At 30.8% G+C, this 22,768-nt stretch overlaps 1 protein-coding gene across 3 annotated transcripts in view; it reads right to left on the bottom strand.

Moving 5' to 3' along the window:
• Positions 1-5,874, bottom strand: part of LOC110638308 (uncharacterized) — a 28,229-nt gene extending 22,355 nt beyond the window's left edge. The window contains exons 1-3 of one of the 3 annotated variants that reach the window (XR_002491658.2): positions 4,730-5,874; positions 799-841; positions 622-715 (exon numbers count right to left, since the gene is read on the bottom strand). Coding sequence is in view for 1 of the 3 variants with exons in the window: in XM_021788821.2 (XP_021644513.2) it covers positions 4,763-5,728 (966 nt within the window). In the remaining 2 variants the exon portion in view is untranslated. Of the gene's footprint in view, positions 1-621; positions 842-4,729 lie in introns of those variants that run through there. The other 2 variants (XR_009141395.1, XM_021788821.2) reach the window with 2 other exon arrangements.
• Positions 5,875-22,768: the final 16,894 nt, after the last annotated feature.

The raw sequence follows: 22,768 nt of genomic DNA, 5'->3' as shown, positions 1-22,768 counted from the left end.
GAAACTGAAAAAACTTATGATTTTTAATATACCTGCCAATTAACTTATAAGTTAACATAGTTGAGTAATTATTAGAATCCTTACCCACGGATTACTCTAAATCAATTGAACCAAATTCAATTTTATTTAATTAAGAATTGGTAGTACAAATGATTCCAATTAAAGCTACGTTTTTATAGTCCATGATATGCATCGGCCAAACCATTGCAATATCTTCTCTGAAGTCTGAACTCATCATCAAAAATATGCAACTCTTCCATTTGGGGAAAAATATATCTACTCACATGGGATCTATAATTTCCATTAAGGTTGATAGTATGAAATTAACTATCTCATATTTAAAATTAATTTCTTGAAAAATCTAAAACCGATTTGATTTGAAATTATAATATAAACTTTTATTTTAATACATTACAGCCACAAAAATTATAGATAATAATGTAGCAAAAGAAAAAATCATTGGCATTACGCTGCTGAATTCATTTGTAAGAGTAATTAGTTTCCCCACTTACATATTAATTGTACATGTAATTAAATGAATTTAGATAACTAATTATTCATTAAAAACTTCAAGGAATGCAGAGAATTTTGCAGCATAAGATTTTTAAAAATAGCAAGGAATCAACAGAGATAACAGCTTTATGCTTTATAAACTACAACCACCATTAGAACAATCAGTGCACTGTTAACAAATACAAGGAGGATTCTCTAATCCCTGTGCAAATCAAAGGAATAAAACCGATATTTTCGATATGTCAATGAGAAATCGAGAAGATAAAATTGAAGGAAAACACCAACCTGGAAATGAAACTTTCCAAGAGACAACAGCTAGGTCTTGTATCTGTTTCACAGATGAAATTGGTGTCAACAAACTGCGCATTACCAAACTATGAAGAATAATATGAAGAGAAACAAACCATCTATCTTCATCCATAAGCATTACAAGACAGCAGTTCTGAAAACTGACATTTACTTGACTTAGTGACATGTAAACTTTTGCAAGACAAAACAATATATATATATATATATATATATATATATATATATATATATATATACACATTTCCAGTCATAATTCATTCAATGATGCTTAACAAACTAAACAATTTTTTATGAAAACTCAAAATGGGCAAAACCTAGGTACAATAACACCGTACATTTATGTTCATAATATTATAGAAACTTTCAACAGCCAACATATAGTATCTATCCACAAGATAGTCATGTTATATTCAAAAAGAGAAATTGGAGACTTTTAAGAATTGGCCCTTGCAGGGAACCCCCTTTTTGTGCTTCTTAAATCTTTTGCATCAAGGGCTTCTAGAAAGTTAACTGTAGCTGCAATCTATACAATTGAAGGGCTTCACTTTGTTAATTTTATAATATTCATATCCTTCTCATCCTTGCATATATGCACATGTGAGCACATGCACTCGTGTCAAATAATAATAAATAAAAATCCGTTAGTATTATGCCATCATCAGGACCCATACTAAGCCCTTGCTAGAAATTCTCATGTTAAGGACCTATGTAGTAATTTCTACAATAACATTTTTCACTTTCTTCCTTGACAAGTAACACTGCTGTACTTCATTCCAAAACCTAAAAAGATTTCCATGTACGAGATGTGAAATGAATGCGCAAAAAGATTACTTCAATGAAACAAGAAAAACAACCAAGTTGGTTGCGTCCAAGGCTAGAGGCAGGCAACGAGAAAAGGAATGCCAAAGGCCAAACTGACTTAAGGTAACATTGGTGAATGGGCAGCTCAATTACTAAACAATCTAATCTAGTCTACTTCAATATGCATGCAAGCACTTGTGAGCTTAGTCTTGAGAAAAACATGTTTAGAACTAAAGAAAAAAGAGGAATAGAAAACTAATGCAAGTCTCTATCAAAAATATTCAGAGAAAGCCAACTATTCTCAAGAGAAAACCACCCAGCAGTTGACTCGAGGAATTACATGGGAAACAGAATAATATATAAAAGACTACAAATTACATATTTAGCACAAATGAGCCACTCCAGTGTAACACACAGCATCCCCGATAGGTAGTTACATGCTCCACACATTTATCTTCCCATAACATTACATGCATATCAATAAATAGTACATCATATATACCCGTACACACTCTTGGTACTACTACTCATTTCAATACCTATTCCACCGGCTTAAAACATCTAAGTTTACCATATTAAATAGCTTCTCATCATTTCTTCTTATTTTATTTGCGGACAACAAGAGCTCAAACTAAAACCCAGAAGGAAATCTTGAACTGCAACCATTCTACTTCACACAGCAGAGTGAAGCGTCACCTTGTCATAACAATTAGATTCCTCATCTTCTCTTTCATCAAGATTTCTCTTCATCTCATGAGTTGCCTCATTATAACTATTTCTCAAATTCTCATGAACTTCTCTCAAGTCTTCAAGATCATATTTCATTTCCTAAAAAGCTCGAATCCTTCATCATTCAAATCTTTGATGACAACATCATCAAAACCTTTTAAGTGCCCAAGTAATCACAAAGCAACTTTATTTTCTGCATCCTTCCTATAGGCTTTAAATATTATATTACGTTTTCTGTCCAAATCATGTATATTATAAAATTGGGAAAAGAATTATTTGCGTTAAATTTTTCACGAGTAAATTGTCAGCAACAAATTTGGTTTTTAACTAACTCCTTGAGAATCATGAATAGAATCGTCACAACAATTGGCGCTACACCTATGGTCTTCAAAACACTTGGTTGTTATTGACGCCTTTGTGTCTCTTGATAGGAAGTTTTCTACACAATCTCAATTTATCAAAGCACTTGGCCTTTTTTGCCATCTTCAAAAGACCTCTCATCCATTCATCAATCTCTATATAGTCTCACACCTTAGGACTTACACCTTTCCAATGGGTTTTCTACTCTTCCATGGATGTAAAGAATTCTCACACGTAGGATATAAAGCTGTTTTGAAGGAAACTCTCTTTTGGTGGGGAATTTAAGGATATTAAACTCAAAAGTAGAGAAAGTAACATTAATAAAATATATAAATAAATAAATAAAAACTGTTTGTATATTATATAAAGTGATATTAGAGCAATAGAGCTTAAATTTTTCAACCAACTGATATCAGAGTGTAACTCAATCATAAAGGCACCTTTTTAATGAAACTCTCTGTTTACAGTGATTTTGCATGTTTGTAGAAGGAACCCATTGAGAGGGTTATTTGAAATCAAATCAAGAGCACAAAGAATCTTACAACAGGTCTGTTGAGAAGATGAGTCCTAAACTGAAACTCAACAAGGAGAAGAGTAGCATAGACAAGATTTTCTAAGAAAGTGAAAAAGGTGAAGTCAAAAGTGCCTTGACAAAGTGCGGTTCTGCAGAAAATCTGCAACACTAATAGAGAGGCGCAAAGGTGTTAGCAACAACAAAGTATTTGAAGACTATGGACAGTATTCCATCAATGGTAGTGAGGATTCCATTCAAGATGGTTGTCAAAAAGCTAACACTAGGAGGAAAAAAAAAAACAACAACAACTAATTTTTCCAACCAGTAGCTTACTCATGCGTGAAATCCAGTCCATATCATTTTCTAAATACTATATAGCATGTATAAACTTTGAACATATATTTGGAAGGAAAACATAGAATGGGTTTAAAGCGTATACAAACAAGGCAATAGAAAATGAAACTGCTTTGAAAAAGTGATTAGGTTAGGCACTTGAAAAGTCTTTATGCTATTGTCATCAAAGATGTGAATAATGGAGATTATGTGAAGTTGAGTACAATCTTCAAGACTTAAGAACAGATCATGAGAATTTGAGAAACAACTATGATGAGGCAATTCATATGTTGAAGGGAAACTTGGGGAGAGAGAGTGCTACATATCAGACCTGCACAATTACTGAAATAGAGAAATAGGGAGAGAGAGATAGAAAAGGACTAGGTGAGCAGAGAAATAGACTGGGTGAGAAGAGAATAGAAAGGGATGAGATTAGAATTAGAGAAGAAGAGAGAAAGAAGAATTCTGCATTTGTTATTGATGATAGAATGCCCAATTACAACTATTCTTCCCCTATTTATTCTAACCCCTACAAAATACCAGAATTTTGCCTGGTATATTACATACAGTCCACCAGCCCACCTAAGTCAACTTAACCAGCCCAGTCAACTCATCTAGCTCATCCCATCCCTTGGTCATTACAGAGAGGCCGAGGAATTTGGCAATAATGATGGGATGATGCAAACCTAGCCTGTTTGAACGAAAATGATTGCAGTTGACGGTTTTGATGAAACCACAGTGACAAAATCAAAGAACTGCAATAGTTAAAAGCTGCTTAGTCAACTTATTATTAATTATATTTTATTAATAATTTAGACTTACAAGGACTTCACAATAACTTACAGAACAAAGACACGGCAATTCAACGTCATGAGGAAAAACCATAGTCCATTTATCATTGACCCACACGCCATTCCCTATTGGTAATAACCAATAAACACATGAAAACTAACAATTTGATATATAATGTCATCATACAACAACAAGTGCTAAATACAGAATGCAATGTCGCCATCAATCAATAAGTCTTCAGTGCTTTAGAAAGCGTTAAATCTAAAACTCAGTGAATACAACTAAAACGCAGTACTTCTCCGAAAATAGCTAAATTTGAATACTTAACATCAAAGAGTCCCCATACTTGTATCAAAGATTACATATGTAGAAACTTACAAATGATGCCATTTCTTCATCATTTGGCGCCCCTTAGTCATCCAAGTTCTCCATCTGAATGCTGCTTTTCAAAGGGACATATTCTCCAAGGTAGCCACCAAGATGATCATGTAAAACACTCTTATCGATTCCTTGGTGGTGATAGCTCTTGCAAACATAGTAAAAAACACTCTGCACCAACAAACCCACCAGATTTACAATCACCAACACCCCCACGAAAAACCCACCAACAACAATTCTCGTAAAAACACCATATTTGTCTCCTCCATGCACCACCACAGACCCAAAAATCCCTCCAATGACCCCACAAATTGCCAAATACCCAAACACAAGCACCGCAGCCATACGAGCCCTTCCCTTTAGCAACTCATAGCTCTTCTTCATTGCGGCAATCCCATAAATGGGCTCAAGCACAGAAACCACACTAGCCAAGTGCCATAAAGCAGTTATATACACATGGACAACCAAGAAGAACACGAAAATCACCACCAGAGATAAAAAGAGCAAAACGACGTTCTGGGTATCGACGGCAATAACGAAAATGACCAAGAAGATAAGGATTACAGAGTTATAAAGCAACATCAACAAAGACACCCACAAAAACGTAATAAACAAGCGCTTGAAAACCCTGGGTATAGCAGAAATGGTAGAAGAGAAAGTCACAGGCTTGGATGTGTAAAGAGAGGCAACAGTGAAAACAACAGCAGCTGTTGAGAGCAGAGAGAAAGCAAAAAGAAAGATTAGATAACAGAACTGGAAGATCATGAGAAGGGTCCATTCATGGCGGGTTTGATTGGGATCAGCTGATGGGTGGTCTTCAAGTTGAGCCAAGAGAGGGTGAGTAAAGAGAGAATGGGCTAAGATGGCAAAAGAAAGAGGGAAAATTAGGGTTAGGGTTATGAGGTAGAAGGTTTTTGGAGAACGTTTGGGGATTGCAATTGATTCCCTCAAAATTTCTGGTATGGTTAAGAATTGGAGCTCTTCCGGTTCAAGATCCATGGCGTGAAAGGGTGTTCTGGCTGGAAAACAGAATGCAAGAAAAGTCGGTGGAGTGAGAAGCGATTTTATCAAGATTCTGGAGAGAAATAGATAGATCAGTGACCCAATGAATAAGGTAAGAACTGACAAGGGACAAAGAAGATAGAATGGAAGGCTAGTAAAGAGTTTGGGCTTTTTATTCTGTCTTTTGGGCCGGTTTTTCTTTCAATTATAAGGATTTTCTAATTAGCCCAAATTAAAAAACAAATTAAACTACTTTAATTACTTATATCAATTTTTTATTAAATCTTATCATAATTAATAAATTCTATAATAATAAATACAAATAAATTTAAATAATTATTCCGTGATTAATTCCTTGAAGACATTCATTAGAAATAATAATTAAAATTTTAATGCTATTTTTTGCTATTATTTTTTTAAAAATTTTTTTAATATTATACTATATTATCATAATATTATAAATATTATGTTTAATTATTTAAATTAAAATATTAATTTTAATGTCATTTTAATTAATTATATAAATAAAATATTTATTAATTTAAAATTATTTTTTATTTGATTATATTTTCATGAAAGCTATATGCTATGCTATTAATATATAATATTAACTTAATTATAAAATTAAATGTAATATAATAAAAAAATATTTAATAACAATTTTTAAAAATATAAATTAAATACAAAGAGTTAATTTATATTTATTATTAATTTTTAAATATTTGCATATATTTTATTTTAATTTTTTTTATAATTTATAATAATGTAAACTTGCATAATGAAATTGCATATCTAGGTTAATGTGAAAGAAAATTATTTGTAAAACTAAAAAAAAAAGGAATAATTTGAAACAAATTTTGGCTATTTAGTACATTATCATTATAAAATTTTTATTTTTATTATAATGATATCTTGAAATTTGATATTGTCATCTTATTTAATAAAAAAAATTTTAAAATTTATTTAATATATTAATTATTTAATATATTTAGTAAGTATTTCTATTTTTTAAATTATAAATTATATTATAGATGTTATAAATACATTATTAATTAAAATATAAATATAAAATGTATCATGCATGTTATAATTAATATATATATAGAGAGAGAGAGAGAAGAGAGAGAGAGAGGGAGAGGGGTAGGCTTCTAATTCAAAATTAAAAATTATAACAAAATTTTTGTAAAATAATTTTTAAAAAATAAAATTTATAAAAAGAAAAATATAAATTTATACTATTAGTATTTATAAGAATATTTTTATTAGTTTGTTTAAATTTTAATTATATTAAAATTATATTTCAAAAAAATAAAAAATATATATATTTTTATAAAATTAATTTCAATGTTAATTATTTCTTTATTTGATATTTAGTATAACTAATATGATTATCAATTCAGTTATTAATAAAAAATTTGAACTATATCAATATAATAAAATAAATATTCGACAATACAGTTTGATTTTTACAATTTTTTTTATTTAAAAGAATGAAAACTATAAATACTACTATTTTCAATACCAAAAAGAATAAAAATAAAAAAATATTAATAAATATAATAATACAAATATAAATTTAATTAATTAATATATTATTAATATTACTCTTTTATTTATTATTAATGCAAGAGATAATATTTTATAAATAATATAACGCTAGCTCTTAATAATAATTTTTAAGAAATCATAATAATAATTTTTAAGAAATCATACTTATAATAATATAAATATACATAAAAATAAATTAATTAGATTTAAATTTAATTGTTTTTAATGATTTTTTTTTGTTAGTATTGATCTTTAATTAAAAATAAATAAAATCCCTCTTAAGTTATTGGTTTAACAAATTTTAAAATTAATAATAATCTTGTAATTTTTTTATATTTTTTTATATTTTTATTTTTAGAAATTATAGTTATTAAAATATTTAATTTTAATTAACATTCATAATTTTATAAATATTAATATATTATTTTATTGCAATAAAAAAATCTTAGATGAAAATTAACTTAAAAAATAATATGTAATAAATAAAATATTTTTAAATATATATAATAAATAATTAATTGTAAATATAAATTTAAAAAACTAAAAACTAATAAAGTATTTTATTTAATATTATAATACGATTAAATTATATTTTTATTTTTTATTTGTTAATTTTTTATTTTAATTAATTAGTTCTAGTAAAATTTTATATTTAATTGAAATTAGATGTAAGTAAGATTAAAAATTTTAAATTTATATAAATTTTAAAATTAATTTAAATAATAATTAATTTTAAAAATATAGAACAATTTAGATAATTCAATACTCTCCTCTTTTATACATTTATATATATCAACTATGGAAAATCACTCAATATAAAAGACTGAATAAGAAAATGAACTATGGAAGGCCATCTTAATTAGCTGATGAACTAACATATTAGCATCCTCCCTATCAAAATGAAAGAAGATGTTTGAGAAGCCTAAAGTTTTAATTTAATATCGTAAGCAGTTAAGCTCAGAGAACCCAAAGCCGAGCACTCCGACGTCATTGCCACGATCAATCCAGAAGAATAGAATATTCAAAAATCACGATCACTAGCAACACCCAAACCATACTATAATGCCATTACTTCTGTTGCAATTGTCTGCTGGGTCTAACAATTTCTTCACAGTAACAACCATAACTTCTTCTAATGTGTCTTGTAGAATTAGAATTGCCAACATCCACATGGAAATTATGGGGGACCACTGGGCCTGTGGCTCTCCATTTGTTGAGTAACTGGGTACTGACATTTATTAAAAAGTCAAATCACAACTTAAGAAAGTGTGATTCAAATTAAACTTTTAATATATATATATATATATATATATATATATATATATATATTGCATTATATTCATAGAGAAATATATATACTACCTATTTAATATTATATTTGGGACAAAAATTATTTTTTTAAATAAAAGTATCATTTTAAATATTATTAAAAAAAAAAATTTAAAAAAATTTATTTTATTATTCTTATGATTAAAATTTATCAAATTTAATTTTAAATTACTTTTTAATACTATCTAATTATTATACTTAAAAAAAATAATTTTCTTAATAGCAAGTTCAATAGTAATATGAAACAAGTCCATAGTTAATAAAATTTATCTACAGGATTGAACAGGTTGAACTAGGTATTCTTTATATTGTATTTAGAGGCAAGGGTTATTATTTAATGCACAGTAGTTTATTTGAATATGAATAAGTATTGGATAATAGATTTGTGAATATTTGTTCAATTGAAGACGTGGGTTTTTATTGAATACTAATGTCTTGGAATGTTTTGCTACTCTTCATACAGTAATTCTTGTTAATTTAAAGGAGAGGTTCTATCCAAAATTGTTTTTTAATTTGTTTTGCCTGAAAGACAAACAAACCGTAGTTAAGTTTTGGGGGCATTTAATGGGATGAAAGCTCAATTATTTATTGTAGAAGTTTAATTTTATTTATTTTTAATTTTTTTATTTAATTTAATTTAAATTTAATTTAATTAAAAAATAAAGAAAATAAAAAAATTTGAGTTTCTTAATTTTGGGTTCATATTAACAAATCAAGAAATTAAGTTTAAAAATCAAAAAATTTAGTCCATAAATTTTAAATTTTTGGCTGAATTAAGTTTAAATTAAAATTTTTTTACTAAATTAGACAAAAAGTTGAAAAATAGTTAAATTAAACTTCTTTAATAAGTATAGATGGTAAATTAAATATTTTACCATATTTATTTAATATGTTAATAAAATTGATAATTTTTTGTGTTAATTTGTTTTTAAGTAAGAGTTTCGAATTTTGATAAGTTGTTTCACAGTATGCATAAATTATTATAAAAAATATATAAATAAATTGTTTGATATTTTTATAAAAAAGTAATTATCAATTAGTGATTTATAAATGTAACACCCTCACTGTAACAATTCTGCACATTCTACTATTTCGGTGACCAGTGTGGGTCCGGACAGTTAGAACGTCCGGAAAAATATTTAAACTAAAGTGAGGAACTATAATTAACTCAAATATTAATAAGAAAAATTTAGGAAAAATTTTAAAAATAAAATACAACCAAGTTAAATGAGCCAGTGCCCTAGCGATGGGTAACCTAGTGGGAAGTTACAGTTCTCGCAACTAGGAGCCCTAGACATGGGGAAAAATTCATAAAATAATTTTTGGGACTCCAAAGAAGAGTCATTGAGATTTCTATAGCATTAGAATGCCAAGAAAATGTTTAGAAAAATTTTTTCAATCGGTACAGACAATTTTAGTCTGTTAAGCCAAACGGAGGGCATTTTGGTTATTTCGTTTTCGGAGATGATTTTTGACAAACTTGTCCAATTAAGTAAATAATTATTATGACATAAAATAGAAATAAATATTGATGAAAATTAAATTAAAAATGAGTAAAAGAAAGAAGAAAGAAAGATAAACCGACAACTCGGTAAGAGTAAAATTTGGTCAATTAAATTTGAGGGTCCAATATTGACCAAAAGTGATGATTATTAATTTAATGAAGCTAAATTAATTTAATTAATTGAAATTATGAAAATTAAAAATAATTATTGAAAAGTCAAATTATAATGATTATAAACTTCAAAATAATTTCAAATTTGCCATTCTACTTATTTACCATATTGCCATTAAATATTTAATTATTATATAGGTTAATTATTGAACAAAAAATCTGCATTTTTTCCCTTCTTCTTCCCGTCCACTTGCCTTCTTCCCTTCTTCTCTAAAATTTTCCATTAAAACCTAAAATCCAAAGCTTAAAACCCTAAGTCACAACCAAATTTTTTCTTGGAAAAATTATAGCCCACCCTAAACTAAAGCCTAATTAGTAGAAAGCACTCAAGAAAACCAAAAAAAAAATGAGTTTGGGGCAAGAGGAATTTCAGCCAAGGTGGACCAAGAAGGAGCTTCAAGTTTTTGATTGATTAGAAGGTTGAATTGAAGTTGAGTGAAGCTAAGGAATAAGGTTAGTGCTAGAAATTCTCTTGGAACTTCAAATTTATGCAAGTTGATTTAGGGTTTGCTCAAATATGGAATTTTGTGTTGTGACTTGAATTTGATGATGTTGAGGTTGATTATTGACTATTAGAAGTGTTATAAATATGAATTGAAGTTTGGAAGTTGGGTGAAATTGAAAATTGGGAGTGCTTCTCTTATGCAGGAAATTTGGACGTATGAGTCCAGGGTATTGTTTGACCTATAACTGAGGTTGTGTGACTCCAATTGGTATGAGGCCAATTGGAGGTGAAACTAGACACATAATGGCACAACTTTGGTGAAGAAACCATGCCCAGAAAACCAAACCAACTTGACCAAAAGTTTTCCCTAATCCGGGTGACCTGCAATCTGCCTAGGCAAAATGACCAAATGAACAGTATTTGGTTATTTGGCCATAACTCAATGTAAAAAGGTCCAATTGACCTGAAATTTTACCAACAATAAGCTGAGATATATACCAACAACTTTCATGAAGAAACCTAACCCAAATTATGACCATAACCTAGTCAAATTGCCAACCAAACTTAGGTCACTAAATCTGGCAGAACCAAATTGCCCAGAAAATCTGGGTGCAGGTCACTCCAACTAGTTATGGTAAAATGACTATAACTTGAGCTACGAAACTCCAAATGGAGTGATTCAAAAAGGGATTAAAGAAGACGCAATAAGGAACAACTTTGATGAAGAAAGGTTAGCCCATTTTCCACTCTAAAATTGTCCAATGGAACAGTAAACGTAGGTAGTAAAAACTAAAAATTTAGAAATGCATGTAGGGGACTTTAAATTGCAATTGGCAATTAATACTAGCAAATGTAAAACTCAAAATGTGGGATCTTGGTGTTATTAGAATTAATATATCCATTAAGTATAAAAAAGTCAACATTTTAGTTGACTAGTAAGGTAAATAGTAATTAAAATGATTAGTAAATTAAGATGAAGACCTAGAACCAATTCTAAGCTTAAATGCTTAGAATTGTATGACAAATGTGGACTATGCATCCTAGTCAAAATTGTTAAAAAGAAATTAAGGCCATAAATTTGAAATCCATGAAATATTCATGGATTACTTGAAACATGAAAAATAAGTCACCTAATTGATGTGAATAGATAGTTAGGGCTTATATGCCCATCACAAATGGAATTCATAAAATATTAGTAACTCAACTTGAAATATAAAATTTGTAATTACATAAGTAGATTCTTGAATGTATATATGAGAAAGGAAAAATGTTTTGAATACAATGGTACATGTGAACCATTGTTTAGAATTGTGATCAATATGAATAACATAATGAATGAATAAATAAACCATATTAATGTATGAATAAGAAATTAGTTCTCATTATTGTAGAGAGGAGAAGTATTTTGAGTACAATGGTATAAAAGGATAATTGATGTGAATTGTGATCATATAAATAATCAAATGAATGTAAGAATTATAATTGAAATTTATCATGAAATAATGAAGTCATAAAACACAATATATTAATATTTGATGATATTATGTGCCCTTGTATTGCCTAGACACGTATGTCAGATTGGATAGATTGGCATGCCAATAGGGTATTGTTTTAGCAGTACTGCGAAAGGCTTTATGCCCGTATTCATGGCTTTTATGCCCGTATTCATGGCTTTTATGCCCGATTATGTCATATCATGGCTTTTTAGCCATACTGACTGCATACATGGTTGACGTTCTGCGTCCCATGGTATGACTGCCCGAGGCACCTCGGTGTCCAGTGCCAACGACCCGTTATCCAGTTTAGTCAGTCTATCATAGGTTACTTGGGCAGTGAAATTTATTGAAATAAGTTAAGAATATTAGTAATAAAAAAAATTAGAAATTAAATAAATGAGTAAGATGACCTAAAATAAATTAGAATAGTTATTTATTAGAAAGAATCGAAATAAACTGGACCGATATCAAAATTTACTTATTATGAAATAATCTGAGACAACCTAGAAAGTATTGAGAAAATGCTAAAAGATTAGCAAAGAAAATTATAACACACATAAATATTACAAATGTGACTTACATGATAATATAAGCATAAATTTATTATTTTCAGATCATTTTTCTTTGTACATTATTACTGTACATTGGCGAAATAAACACTTTCAAAGAAGACTAAATTAGGATAAAACATATTAAATTTTAGAAACCGCATGTGAAGTATAAATAAATCTTAATTATTTGAATTATGTTTTATTTCTATCTTTATTTGCATATTATTTCCTTGTTATATTATTGCACCACTAAGCAGCAATGCTTAGCGCGATGGAATTGTTTCCTTCGCGCAGGTACTGAAGCTAGAACCCAATGGACGTTTGACTGGGAACTTTAGGAGTTTTGATCTGTAGAGTGTCAAAGTTTGTTACCTCCTCAGCAATGCATGTAGATAGGGCCCATATAGATCATATTTTGTATTTTGTATAAAATACTAGATATTGTATTATAATGTAGATTATGAACAGGTAATTAATAGGAATGCGATGTAAATTAATTAATTAGCTTTTTCATATGTAATTAATTTATATATTATGTAAATTATGAAATTTTGTAATTATTTTATAAATTATGTAAATTAAGGAAATTTGAAAATTTTGCTTATGTAATTTGAGAATGTTTACATATGAATTGAGTATGAATGGAAATGTATGGAAATGATTATGAAATTGAAATGTATGGATGAGATTTGAAATATGAGAAAATTATGAGAATGATTGATGAGATAATTATGATTAGCATGGATGAGATTTTTTTTATTTAAAAATATTGTTGAATTTCAAACAGGTGAATATTGAAATACGCCAAACGATAATAAAATAAGGGAAACTCCACTGGTTTCTCCGTCGAAAAATAATTAATATTAAATTAAACGAGTTCAAAATTATTAAAAAAATAAAGTAAAATAAGTTAGGGTGCTTCGGCACCGATTGTAGCACGCCTTGCTCGGCTACACTGTATTCGGGTGAGGGGTGTTACAATAAACGTGTAGTTTTAATTTTATTTATCTTATTTTTAATAAATGTATATTATCAAAACTCAATGTATTATGAAATTAGGAATAAAAGATAAACATTTTCTATTAGATACAAGTATTTATACGTATATTAAGTAAAAAATGTATACATTCAAATGGTGATGTATATTATATTTTTTTTTTTGGTGCACACAGAGATTGGCACAATAGCTGTAACACCCTAAATTTTTAAATAATTTTTGTATGTGTAGTATATGAGTTTTGACTAGTTTGAAGAGCCTAAGAACGGCCAGATGATGTTGTAGAGATGTGAATTTGAGACTTGTGATTTTAAAAGTGTGATTTAAGCTACTTTACAGGTTGGGTAGGTCCTAGGTACAGGGAAAACTTTGCCGGATTTCCAGTATAAGTTAGGCTGTCTTTTGATTCTTTGAAGTCTTATTTTGAGTTAATTCTGATAACTTTGTAATATAATTATTTAGGTGATCAGGGTCAGCCATCCTCCTCCACTCAGCCACCACAGTGATTCCCGATGTACTATGAGTAGATATTCATTTTATTTACAATTTTAATATTATTATACATACAAGGCATGCTCATGCATTCACTTATAATTATATGTATATAACTATTATAGGCATGCTTTGTGTTGTATTATTATTTGATGAAATTGATGTGGGTGTCACTTTAGGGTAAATTGAAACTGTGTGCGTGTGTCGGTGTGCATGAGGTGTGGTACTAAATATGGGTAAAACAATAGATCAACTTAAGCTAGTCTCGCTTAGGGCCTGATCCTTTTTGTGATAAGTCGGGATGAGCACAGCTTTGAGTCTCGCTAACCCCTGTATTTGGATTATTAAAAGAAAATCTTACTCGAGTTGCTCTCACCAATAGAAGTTGGAATTAAGAGAGTTGTGTAGGGAATCAGCTCCCATATATTTATATATTTGATTGATGTGACACACGGGTGTGTGAGTGCTCCAAATTATTCTTTGTGTGAATATTATTTGAACTTGGTTGAATGTATTGATATATGCTACATTTCATCCTCAGGGATGCATTAGTCCTAGATAGTTATAGAAATTATATTTAAAATCAATATCTTACTCTATGAGTTGAACGCTCACTCCTATTCACCATATTTTTTTCCAAGTTATAGGAGTTTCTCTTTCTTTGTGATTAACCTGCTTCTTTCCTCACAGGTATACAACTCAACTCAACTCAACTCAACTAAGCCTTTATCCCAAAAATTTGGGGTCGGCTATATGGATTCGCTTTTTCCACTCTGAACGATTTTGGGTTAAATCCTCAGAAATGTGTAATGCTTCTAAGTCATGTTGTACTACTCTCCTCTAAGTCAATTTAGGTCTACCCCTTTTTTTCTTTCTATCCTCTAACCTAATGTGCTCTACTTGTCTAACTGGAGCCTCCGTATGTCTACGCTTCACATGACCAAACCACCTTAATCTCCCTTCTCTCAACTTATCTTCAATTGGCACCATTCCTACCTTTTCTCTAATACTTTCATTACGGACTTTATCTAGTCTAGTATGGCCACTCATCCACCTTAACATTCTCATCTCTGCAACTCTTATCTTAGATGCATACGACTCTTTCAAAGGCCCAACACTCACTACCATATAACATAGCCTGGTCGTATGGTCAGACGGTAAAATTTTCCTTTTAATTTATTGGGAATCTTACGATCACATAAAACTCCCGTAGCACGTCTCCACTTTAACCATCCGGCTTTAATCCTATGACTAACATCCTCCTCACATCCCCCATCTACTTGAAGGACTGAGCCTAGATATTTAAAGTGATTACTTTGGGATAGTACCACTCCATTCAAACTAACTCCTTCCCTATCACCAGTTTGGCCTTCACTGAACTTGCAATGCATGTATTACATCTTCGTTCTACTTAACTTAAAACCCTTTGACTCTAGAGTACTTCTCCAAAGTTCTATTTTCCTATTGACTCTTTCTCGTGTCTCATCTATCAGAACAATATCATCCGCAAACATCATGCACCAAGGAATACTCTCTTGTATATGTTTCAGTTCATCTAAAACTAATGTAAAAGGTAAGGGCTTATGGTGATCCTTGGTGTAATCCAATTGAGATCGGAAAATCTCTTGTGTCCCCTCCCACTGCACAATAGTAGTTGCTCCTTCATACATATCTTTCAATACTTGTATGTACCTAATAGATACCCTCTTTTGTTCTAACACATTCCATAAGACTTCTCTTGGAACACTATCATAAGCCTTCTCCAAATCAATAAAAACCATGTGTAGATCTTTCTTCACATCTCTATATTTCTCCATCAAGCTTCTAATGAGAAAGATCGCTTCCATAGTTGAACGACCAGGCATGAAACCAAATTGATTGAGAGAGATAGAAGTATCATGACGTAGTCGATGCTCCACAACTCTCTCCCACAACTTCATAGTATGGCTCATGAGTTTAATTCCCCTATAGTTTGAGCAACTCTGTATGTCTCCCTTATTTTTAAAAATAGGTACTAAAATACTCTTCCTCCATTCATCAGGCATTTTCTTTGAGTTTAGAATCTTATTAAATAATTTAGTTAACCATGCCACTCCCATATCTCCCAAATACTTCCACACTTCAATTGGTATTTCATCGGGTCCACAGGCTTTACCCACTTTCATTCTCTTAAGTGCTTCCTTTACTTCTAAAGATCTAATCCTTCTAGTATAATTTACATTCTTTTCTATTGTTCTATAGTCTATATTCACGCTATTTCCATTTTGACTATTATTAAAGAGATCATTAAAATAATTTCTCCATCTTTCTTTAATGTCCTCATCTTTCCTCACAGGTATACTGGCAGTAAATATCATTATTTCATAGTATTGATTAAAAATTTAGACTTTGCATGTGCTAGGAATATTATCTTTGGCATGGGACTATAAAAGATTATTTGCTTTGAAATTGTAAATCTATATTTATGCGTGTGTGGTTGAATGGGATGAATATATATCTTGGATGAGGGAGCTGAGCTCTCATTTAATAATATAATTGTTATGTTGAGGATTGCGAGGGTGAGCAGAGCTCCCTAAATTTATATATTTTGTGATCACAAGTAGGGTGAGCTAAAACTCCCTATTGGGTTTTCTGGTTTATGGTCAGACTCTGTCCTGTTGATTTCTTAAAAATGGGCTCTAGATATGGGCTTTATGGTTGGGCTAAAATCAGTTAGGCTTACTATGGGCTTTGGGAGTCTTATATTGACCCAAGTCCTAGTGCTAGTCTAACCCATTATTTGGGTCATAACAAAGTTAGTATCAGAGATTAGGCTCTATATTCATGGGAAATGTTGTCTTAGGTTTGTCACATGCAGAGTATAGGATCCTATTTATCTTTTTTATAATTTCTTACTTCTAGTTTTTGCATTTTCCTTTGTAGTATTTCTTGGTATGTGTCCAATGTATCGGTTCTCATGGGACTACAAGTGATATAATTGGAGTTAGCAGAAATGCCGATATCTGCCATAGTGATAAGTGTCCAAAGAGATGATGTGATTAGTCAGTATATGGCCATGTGGCATGTCTAATTAATGTAAGGCACGAGTAGATAGAATGAGTCATGATAGTGTAGTTGCCATAAATGAGGCTGTGGGTACCACTGTGAACTGCCTAGTTAGGGTAAGTTTATGGTATTAATTGAGTGTTCTATCAGGATAGTTTTCCATATGATTTTTATGGAGGTGTAAGGCTTTAGAGATAACAGTTTGTTGGGATATACCACAGTAACCTATGCAGTGCTCTCATTGTTTGTGTTATAAGCTGTAGATTACAATATGGATATAAGACTATTGTGTAGAGCTGTGTATATCCCCATGGTGTTTTATGATAAGATTTTGTAAACAAATTCTTTTTGGTATAGTTGTGCCATAACGAAATTCTATTCTTGTAGAGGAGTTAGGAAACTCCTAATTATGGTCTAAAACCCTTTGGATAAAGTATCAGTTATTACTTTTAGGTGATAACCAGAGTTAGTGACTTGGTTATCCTAACTTAAGCACAACGTTATAGCTTGAGTTACCACGAGATTAAAAGTTTTAGTATAGTTGCAGTATAATGGACCATCTAGTTTCTTGTACGGGATCTCAGATAGTTTTGGCATTATGATGGATGTTTTGCTTAGAGTTTATTGAGGTAGCATCTCCTTGGTGGGGCAGCGAGGTGTAGAGCACGACTTTACTCCCTAAAGGAGACCCAAGGTTATGAATAATGTTCATAGCCTATGAAATGACTTTTTAGAAAAGTTTGCAGTATGAGAAGAGAGTAGATGGCCTTGCATAATTATGGCAATATGATAAATATAATACCTCTATTGTAGTCAGTTATGCTGCAGAATGTGGTAATGTCTTTTTAAGAGAGACAAAAGGTTACTATTAGTGTAGTGACCTATGGAATGATGTCCCGAATGGGACTATAGTATGATAAAAAGTTGTTAGCTCAAGTATCTTGGAGAGGGTAAAAGTTCCATTGTAGAAATCATAAGTGATCAGATCATGATAGATGTAAAGCCTTTGAATTGATGTATCCAATATCTTAAGTTTTGGCTAATTGAGTGGATATGTAAAAATAGAATCCCTGCAGATCCCCTCCTTAAGGTAGTAGGGGTAAGTATGTAGTCTAAAGGATAGGAATAGAGATCGCACAGTAAATGAATTGCTGCAATTCTCTGAGTTCCTTTTTAATTTATTATTACTCAAGAAAACATTATACCCCAAACAGAATAATGTTAAGGGCAATAAGTCAGCAAAGGCAGATTATAGAATGCTAGTAAATATAGGAAGTGTAGAAATAAAAATTTTGACAGTTGGTTGCAGATGCAGCATAACTCGAATGCTAGTAAAAGTACTAGCTAGAATGGTCAAAGGACTAATTCTGACTAACATCGAGGTGTAGATGACTTGGTAAAGATAGTGGAAAGGTACAAGTTTTTGATATGACAATCAGGTCAAGAAAGAGAATAGAGCTAAAGAATAAAATAGTCAAAGTTCGAATTTGGCTAAGGTAAAGGAGTTAGCTAAAGAATAAATTAAAAGGCCCAAATTAGGATAAGATTAGGAAGAGTAGAGTCAAGATATAGAGGAAGCAAATGCGATTCTAAGAAAGGTAAATATAGATAGAAAAGTAAGGATAGAGAGCTTACAAAAGAATAATATTAGGGAGAACGTTTGTCAAGGTATGGAACCCAGAAATGTGGAGCTCAGAGCAGGTTATAATTGATGCAGTGTTAGGAGCCTGAACCTAGAGCAAGATCTAGGTTAGACTTTGTCTATTTTCTATCCCCAAGGTAGAATAAGGGGGCAATGGGATAAGAACCCTTTAGATTGTTGACAGTATGAGGAAAGTTAGGTGAGGTATGCGACCAAAGTAGGTAGTAACCAGGGGGTGTGCAATGGTAACTCAAACTATCTTATTAAACAAAGAAGCAAAGTCAGTAGATAGTAAAGTTGAATAAAATTCAACCTAATGGATTCAAATATGTCACACCTTACCCCTTTGTAAGGCATAACATGATCCCGTAGAATACCTAATGAACTACCAAACTTCACCTACCGATAACTCATTAAGTACCATGTAAGGGATTTTAAAACAATTTTCTTACTTTATAAGTGGTGAGCATTTTCTAATAGGTATTAAAACATTTAATTAGAGTTTGAAAACTAGTTAATATTTTTGTCCTATTTTATTTTTCCGCAAATTTTATAAAAATTTCAATAGAATGCTGTCTGTAGTTTGAGAAAACAATTCTTCAAATATCTGTAAAAAGCAGTTCCAAAGATTTATCTCAACAACTTCTTCAATTCAACATCCATCCCAACCAATTTCAACATCATTTCTCAATTTCCAAAATTCAACATCATCAAAATACTATAATTCAATTTCATTCAAATTAAAACAAAATATTTCCGTTCATATTTCAATAAAGATAAAACAATGTATATACATCTTTCCAAAAATTTACATTAGGAAAAATCCAAACCAAAATTTATTACAAGCTTTATACAACTGCTAATGACCAGTTTTACATGTCCATACATTTATATATATCAAAATAATTTTTACAATTAGGGTATAAAATATACCCGATAAACTTCGAAGTAGGTAGCTCCTCAATCCTCAGCAGCTCACTCTACTGCTCCTCTAGTCTCTATATCTGCGACAGCAATAACAGCCATCACTGAGTACTAGGACTCAGTGGTGCACAACATACTAAAATAATTTTTATGCGAAATTTAAATCATATTTATTCAAAAATTAAATTGAACATGAGCAATACATTCAAAACATTACTTATAAAATTTTAATCCAAATAATTTCATTTCAAAAGTCTCAAAATAAATTTCATAAAAACACACAGTTATATCATGCCATTCGAAACAAATATCATCTCAATAGCCAGAGGCTAAGGAGAAGTCACATTACAAGGCTAGCTAGCTCAAATCTATGGAAACCCATTCTTTTTCTTCTTCTACTGGCACACACCTCAACACTTCAGCCAGAGAAGGAATCAAAATTCGAAACTGATTTCCCCCCACTAGTCATGCTAGTGAGGCATTCAAATATATGGTCATGACACTGTGGTTTCAAAACTACCTTAACAATTTATCAAACATTTATTGTCAAATCAAACACATACAATTAAACTTTACAACAATTTAGGTCAACACAATTTGTTCATTTCAATCACAAAGTTGCAATCAAAATAAATCACAATTCATTTTATACAATTGCAAAAGAAATTTAAAGACAAATTTCATGTTGTGCACAAACCTTATACGAGTCGCCTCTTGGCCTTGACTTAATCCCTCAGGTTCTTTCCCAGTATTCTTTTCCACTAAACACACAGTTTTACAGTGTTTTAGTATCATAACTTATCAAAATTCCAAAAATAAATTCAAATCTACTTATACCTAGCTTTAATATTCACTATACTATTCAAGTTAACTTGTTGACTTTCTAATGCTTAATAGGTATGAGAATTCCAATTTCACCCACATATCACATTTTGGTTACCTAATTTATTGGTTTTGGTTGTTTACTCAAATTTTAAGTCTTTTAGGCAAATTTGCAAATTTTCAGTTTTGGTGTCCAATGTTGCACTGTTCTATTGGTCATGTTTCTGTTAGAATTTGTCTAAGTTTTCTTCATAGAAATTGTTCCTTATTGTCTTAACTTTATTCTCCTTTTTGAATCACCCCATTTGGAGTTTTTCAGCTCAAGTTATAGCCATTTGAACATGGCTGCCGGATTGGCCTAACCCAGATTTTCTGGGCACCAAAACTGGTTCTGGCAGTTTTAAGTCACCAAATTTGGGTGGTTAAATGACTAGGTTAAGAGCATAATTTGAGTTTGTATTCTCATGAAAGTTTTAGGTCTATATCTCAGCTTTCCACTAGTAAAATTTTAGGTCATTTAGATCTGCCTAGCCCAAGTTATGGCTAAATGAATAAATACTATTCATTTGGTCATTTTTATACAGGGTAGAACACTCACTTTCGGATTTGGCCAATTTGTTCACTATGCTATGGTCACTTTTTGGGCATGATTCCTCAATGAAAAATGTGTCATTTTGTGTCTAGTTTCATTCCCAATTGGCCTCAAACTAATTTGGGCTTGTAAAATTTCAGTTTTGATCCCTGAAAGGAACCTAGGTCATGCTGCCTGCATACTGCCCACATCCAATCAGAATCTCCACTCACTTCCAACACTTCCAACATACCCCAATTGGTCACAAATGACCATTTCTCACCTCAAACAAGGTCAAACACACCATTTGACCACTTCTCTAAATTTTTATCTTCCAAACCCTAGGTGCCAAAACCCTAACTACACTAATTGTTACATTTAACTAATTTAAAGCATACTAACATTACTCCATCACTCAATTAAGCTTTCTAACATAATTAATTCAATCAAAAAACAAACATTTCCATCACAAACCCTAGCTGGCCAAAATTTACTCTTGTCCCCCAAGGATGTTTTCATTTCATTTTAAGCATATTTATAAGTTCTTTATGCTATAAATACTTTAATTAAACTAAAAATTTGAAGTAAACTTACTAACCTTGAACGCAGAATTTTCTTCTTCCTTTCCTTCAAGTTTTCTTTTCTTATTTTTTTTTTCCTTGCACCTTCCTTTCTAATTGCCCAAACAAGTTTTATCTATGGTAGGTTACTTTTCTATGGTGGAATTTTGTTATTTTCGAGCTCACAAAAGAGCTCTAATTGAGGTTTATGGGTGAGGGAGAGAGTGAGAGAGAGAGGGACAGCAAATGAAGAAGACTCTCCTTTTTTTTTTTTTTCTTTTCTTTTCTTTTTCTTTTATGTATTTATCCTTATGGAAGACCACTAATTCTCCAATTTTTTTTGTAATTAGTGTTTATTGCATCATGCATGATGTCATATATGATGTCATCACTTTTCACTTTTCCTTTTTCTTTTTTTTTTTCTATTTATTTTTTCCATTAGTTCTTTAATTTAATTTCCGATTCCGAAATTTTTTTTTCTCCCATTTTATTTGACAGTTAGGTCAGGAGTTAGCTTTTGGGGTCAATTGACCAAATTGCCCCTCACCGGTTCTACCCGGTTTGCAAATAATTCAATATTTATTCCAGATTGCTGACCTAATTATTTGACTGGCTTAACAATTCTTTTTCATGATTTTCTCTTTTCCACTGTGTTCGCAATAGTCCTAAGGACTGCGGCGTCACATTTTACTGTTTGAAATTCGAGTTTAAATCAACCTCGCAGTCCTTCTTGAGAAGGTTACCCATCATTGTGACTCTCAACTCATTTAACTTCTTGTGTTCTGTTTTTCTTATTTATACTTAACTAATTGACAATTACTAATTATTTGTGTCAGGGCTTATCTAGTTATCTTAAGTGTGGTTCTAATCCCCTTAATTGTCCAGACTGACACCGATCACCTGAATAGTGAAATATACCAGGCTATACAAATAGGGGTGT

The sequence above is a fragment of the Hevea brasiliensis genome, chromosome 11, assembly GCF_030052815.1.
Source record: "Hevea brasiliensis isolate MT/VB/25A 57/8 chromosome 11, ASM3005281v1, whole genome shotgun sequence".
Classification (NCBI taxonomy): Eukaryota; Viridiplantae; Streptophyta; class Magnoliopsida; order Malpighiales; family Euphorbiaceae; genus Hevea; species Hevea brasiliensis.
The sequence above is the reverse complement of the archived record's forward strand: the minus strand, read 5'-3'. Positions and strand labels throughout refer to the sequence as shown.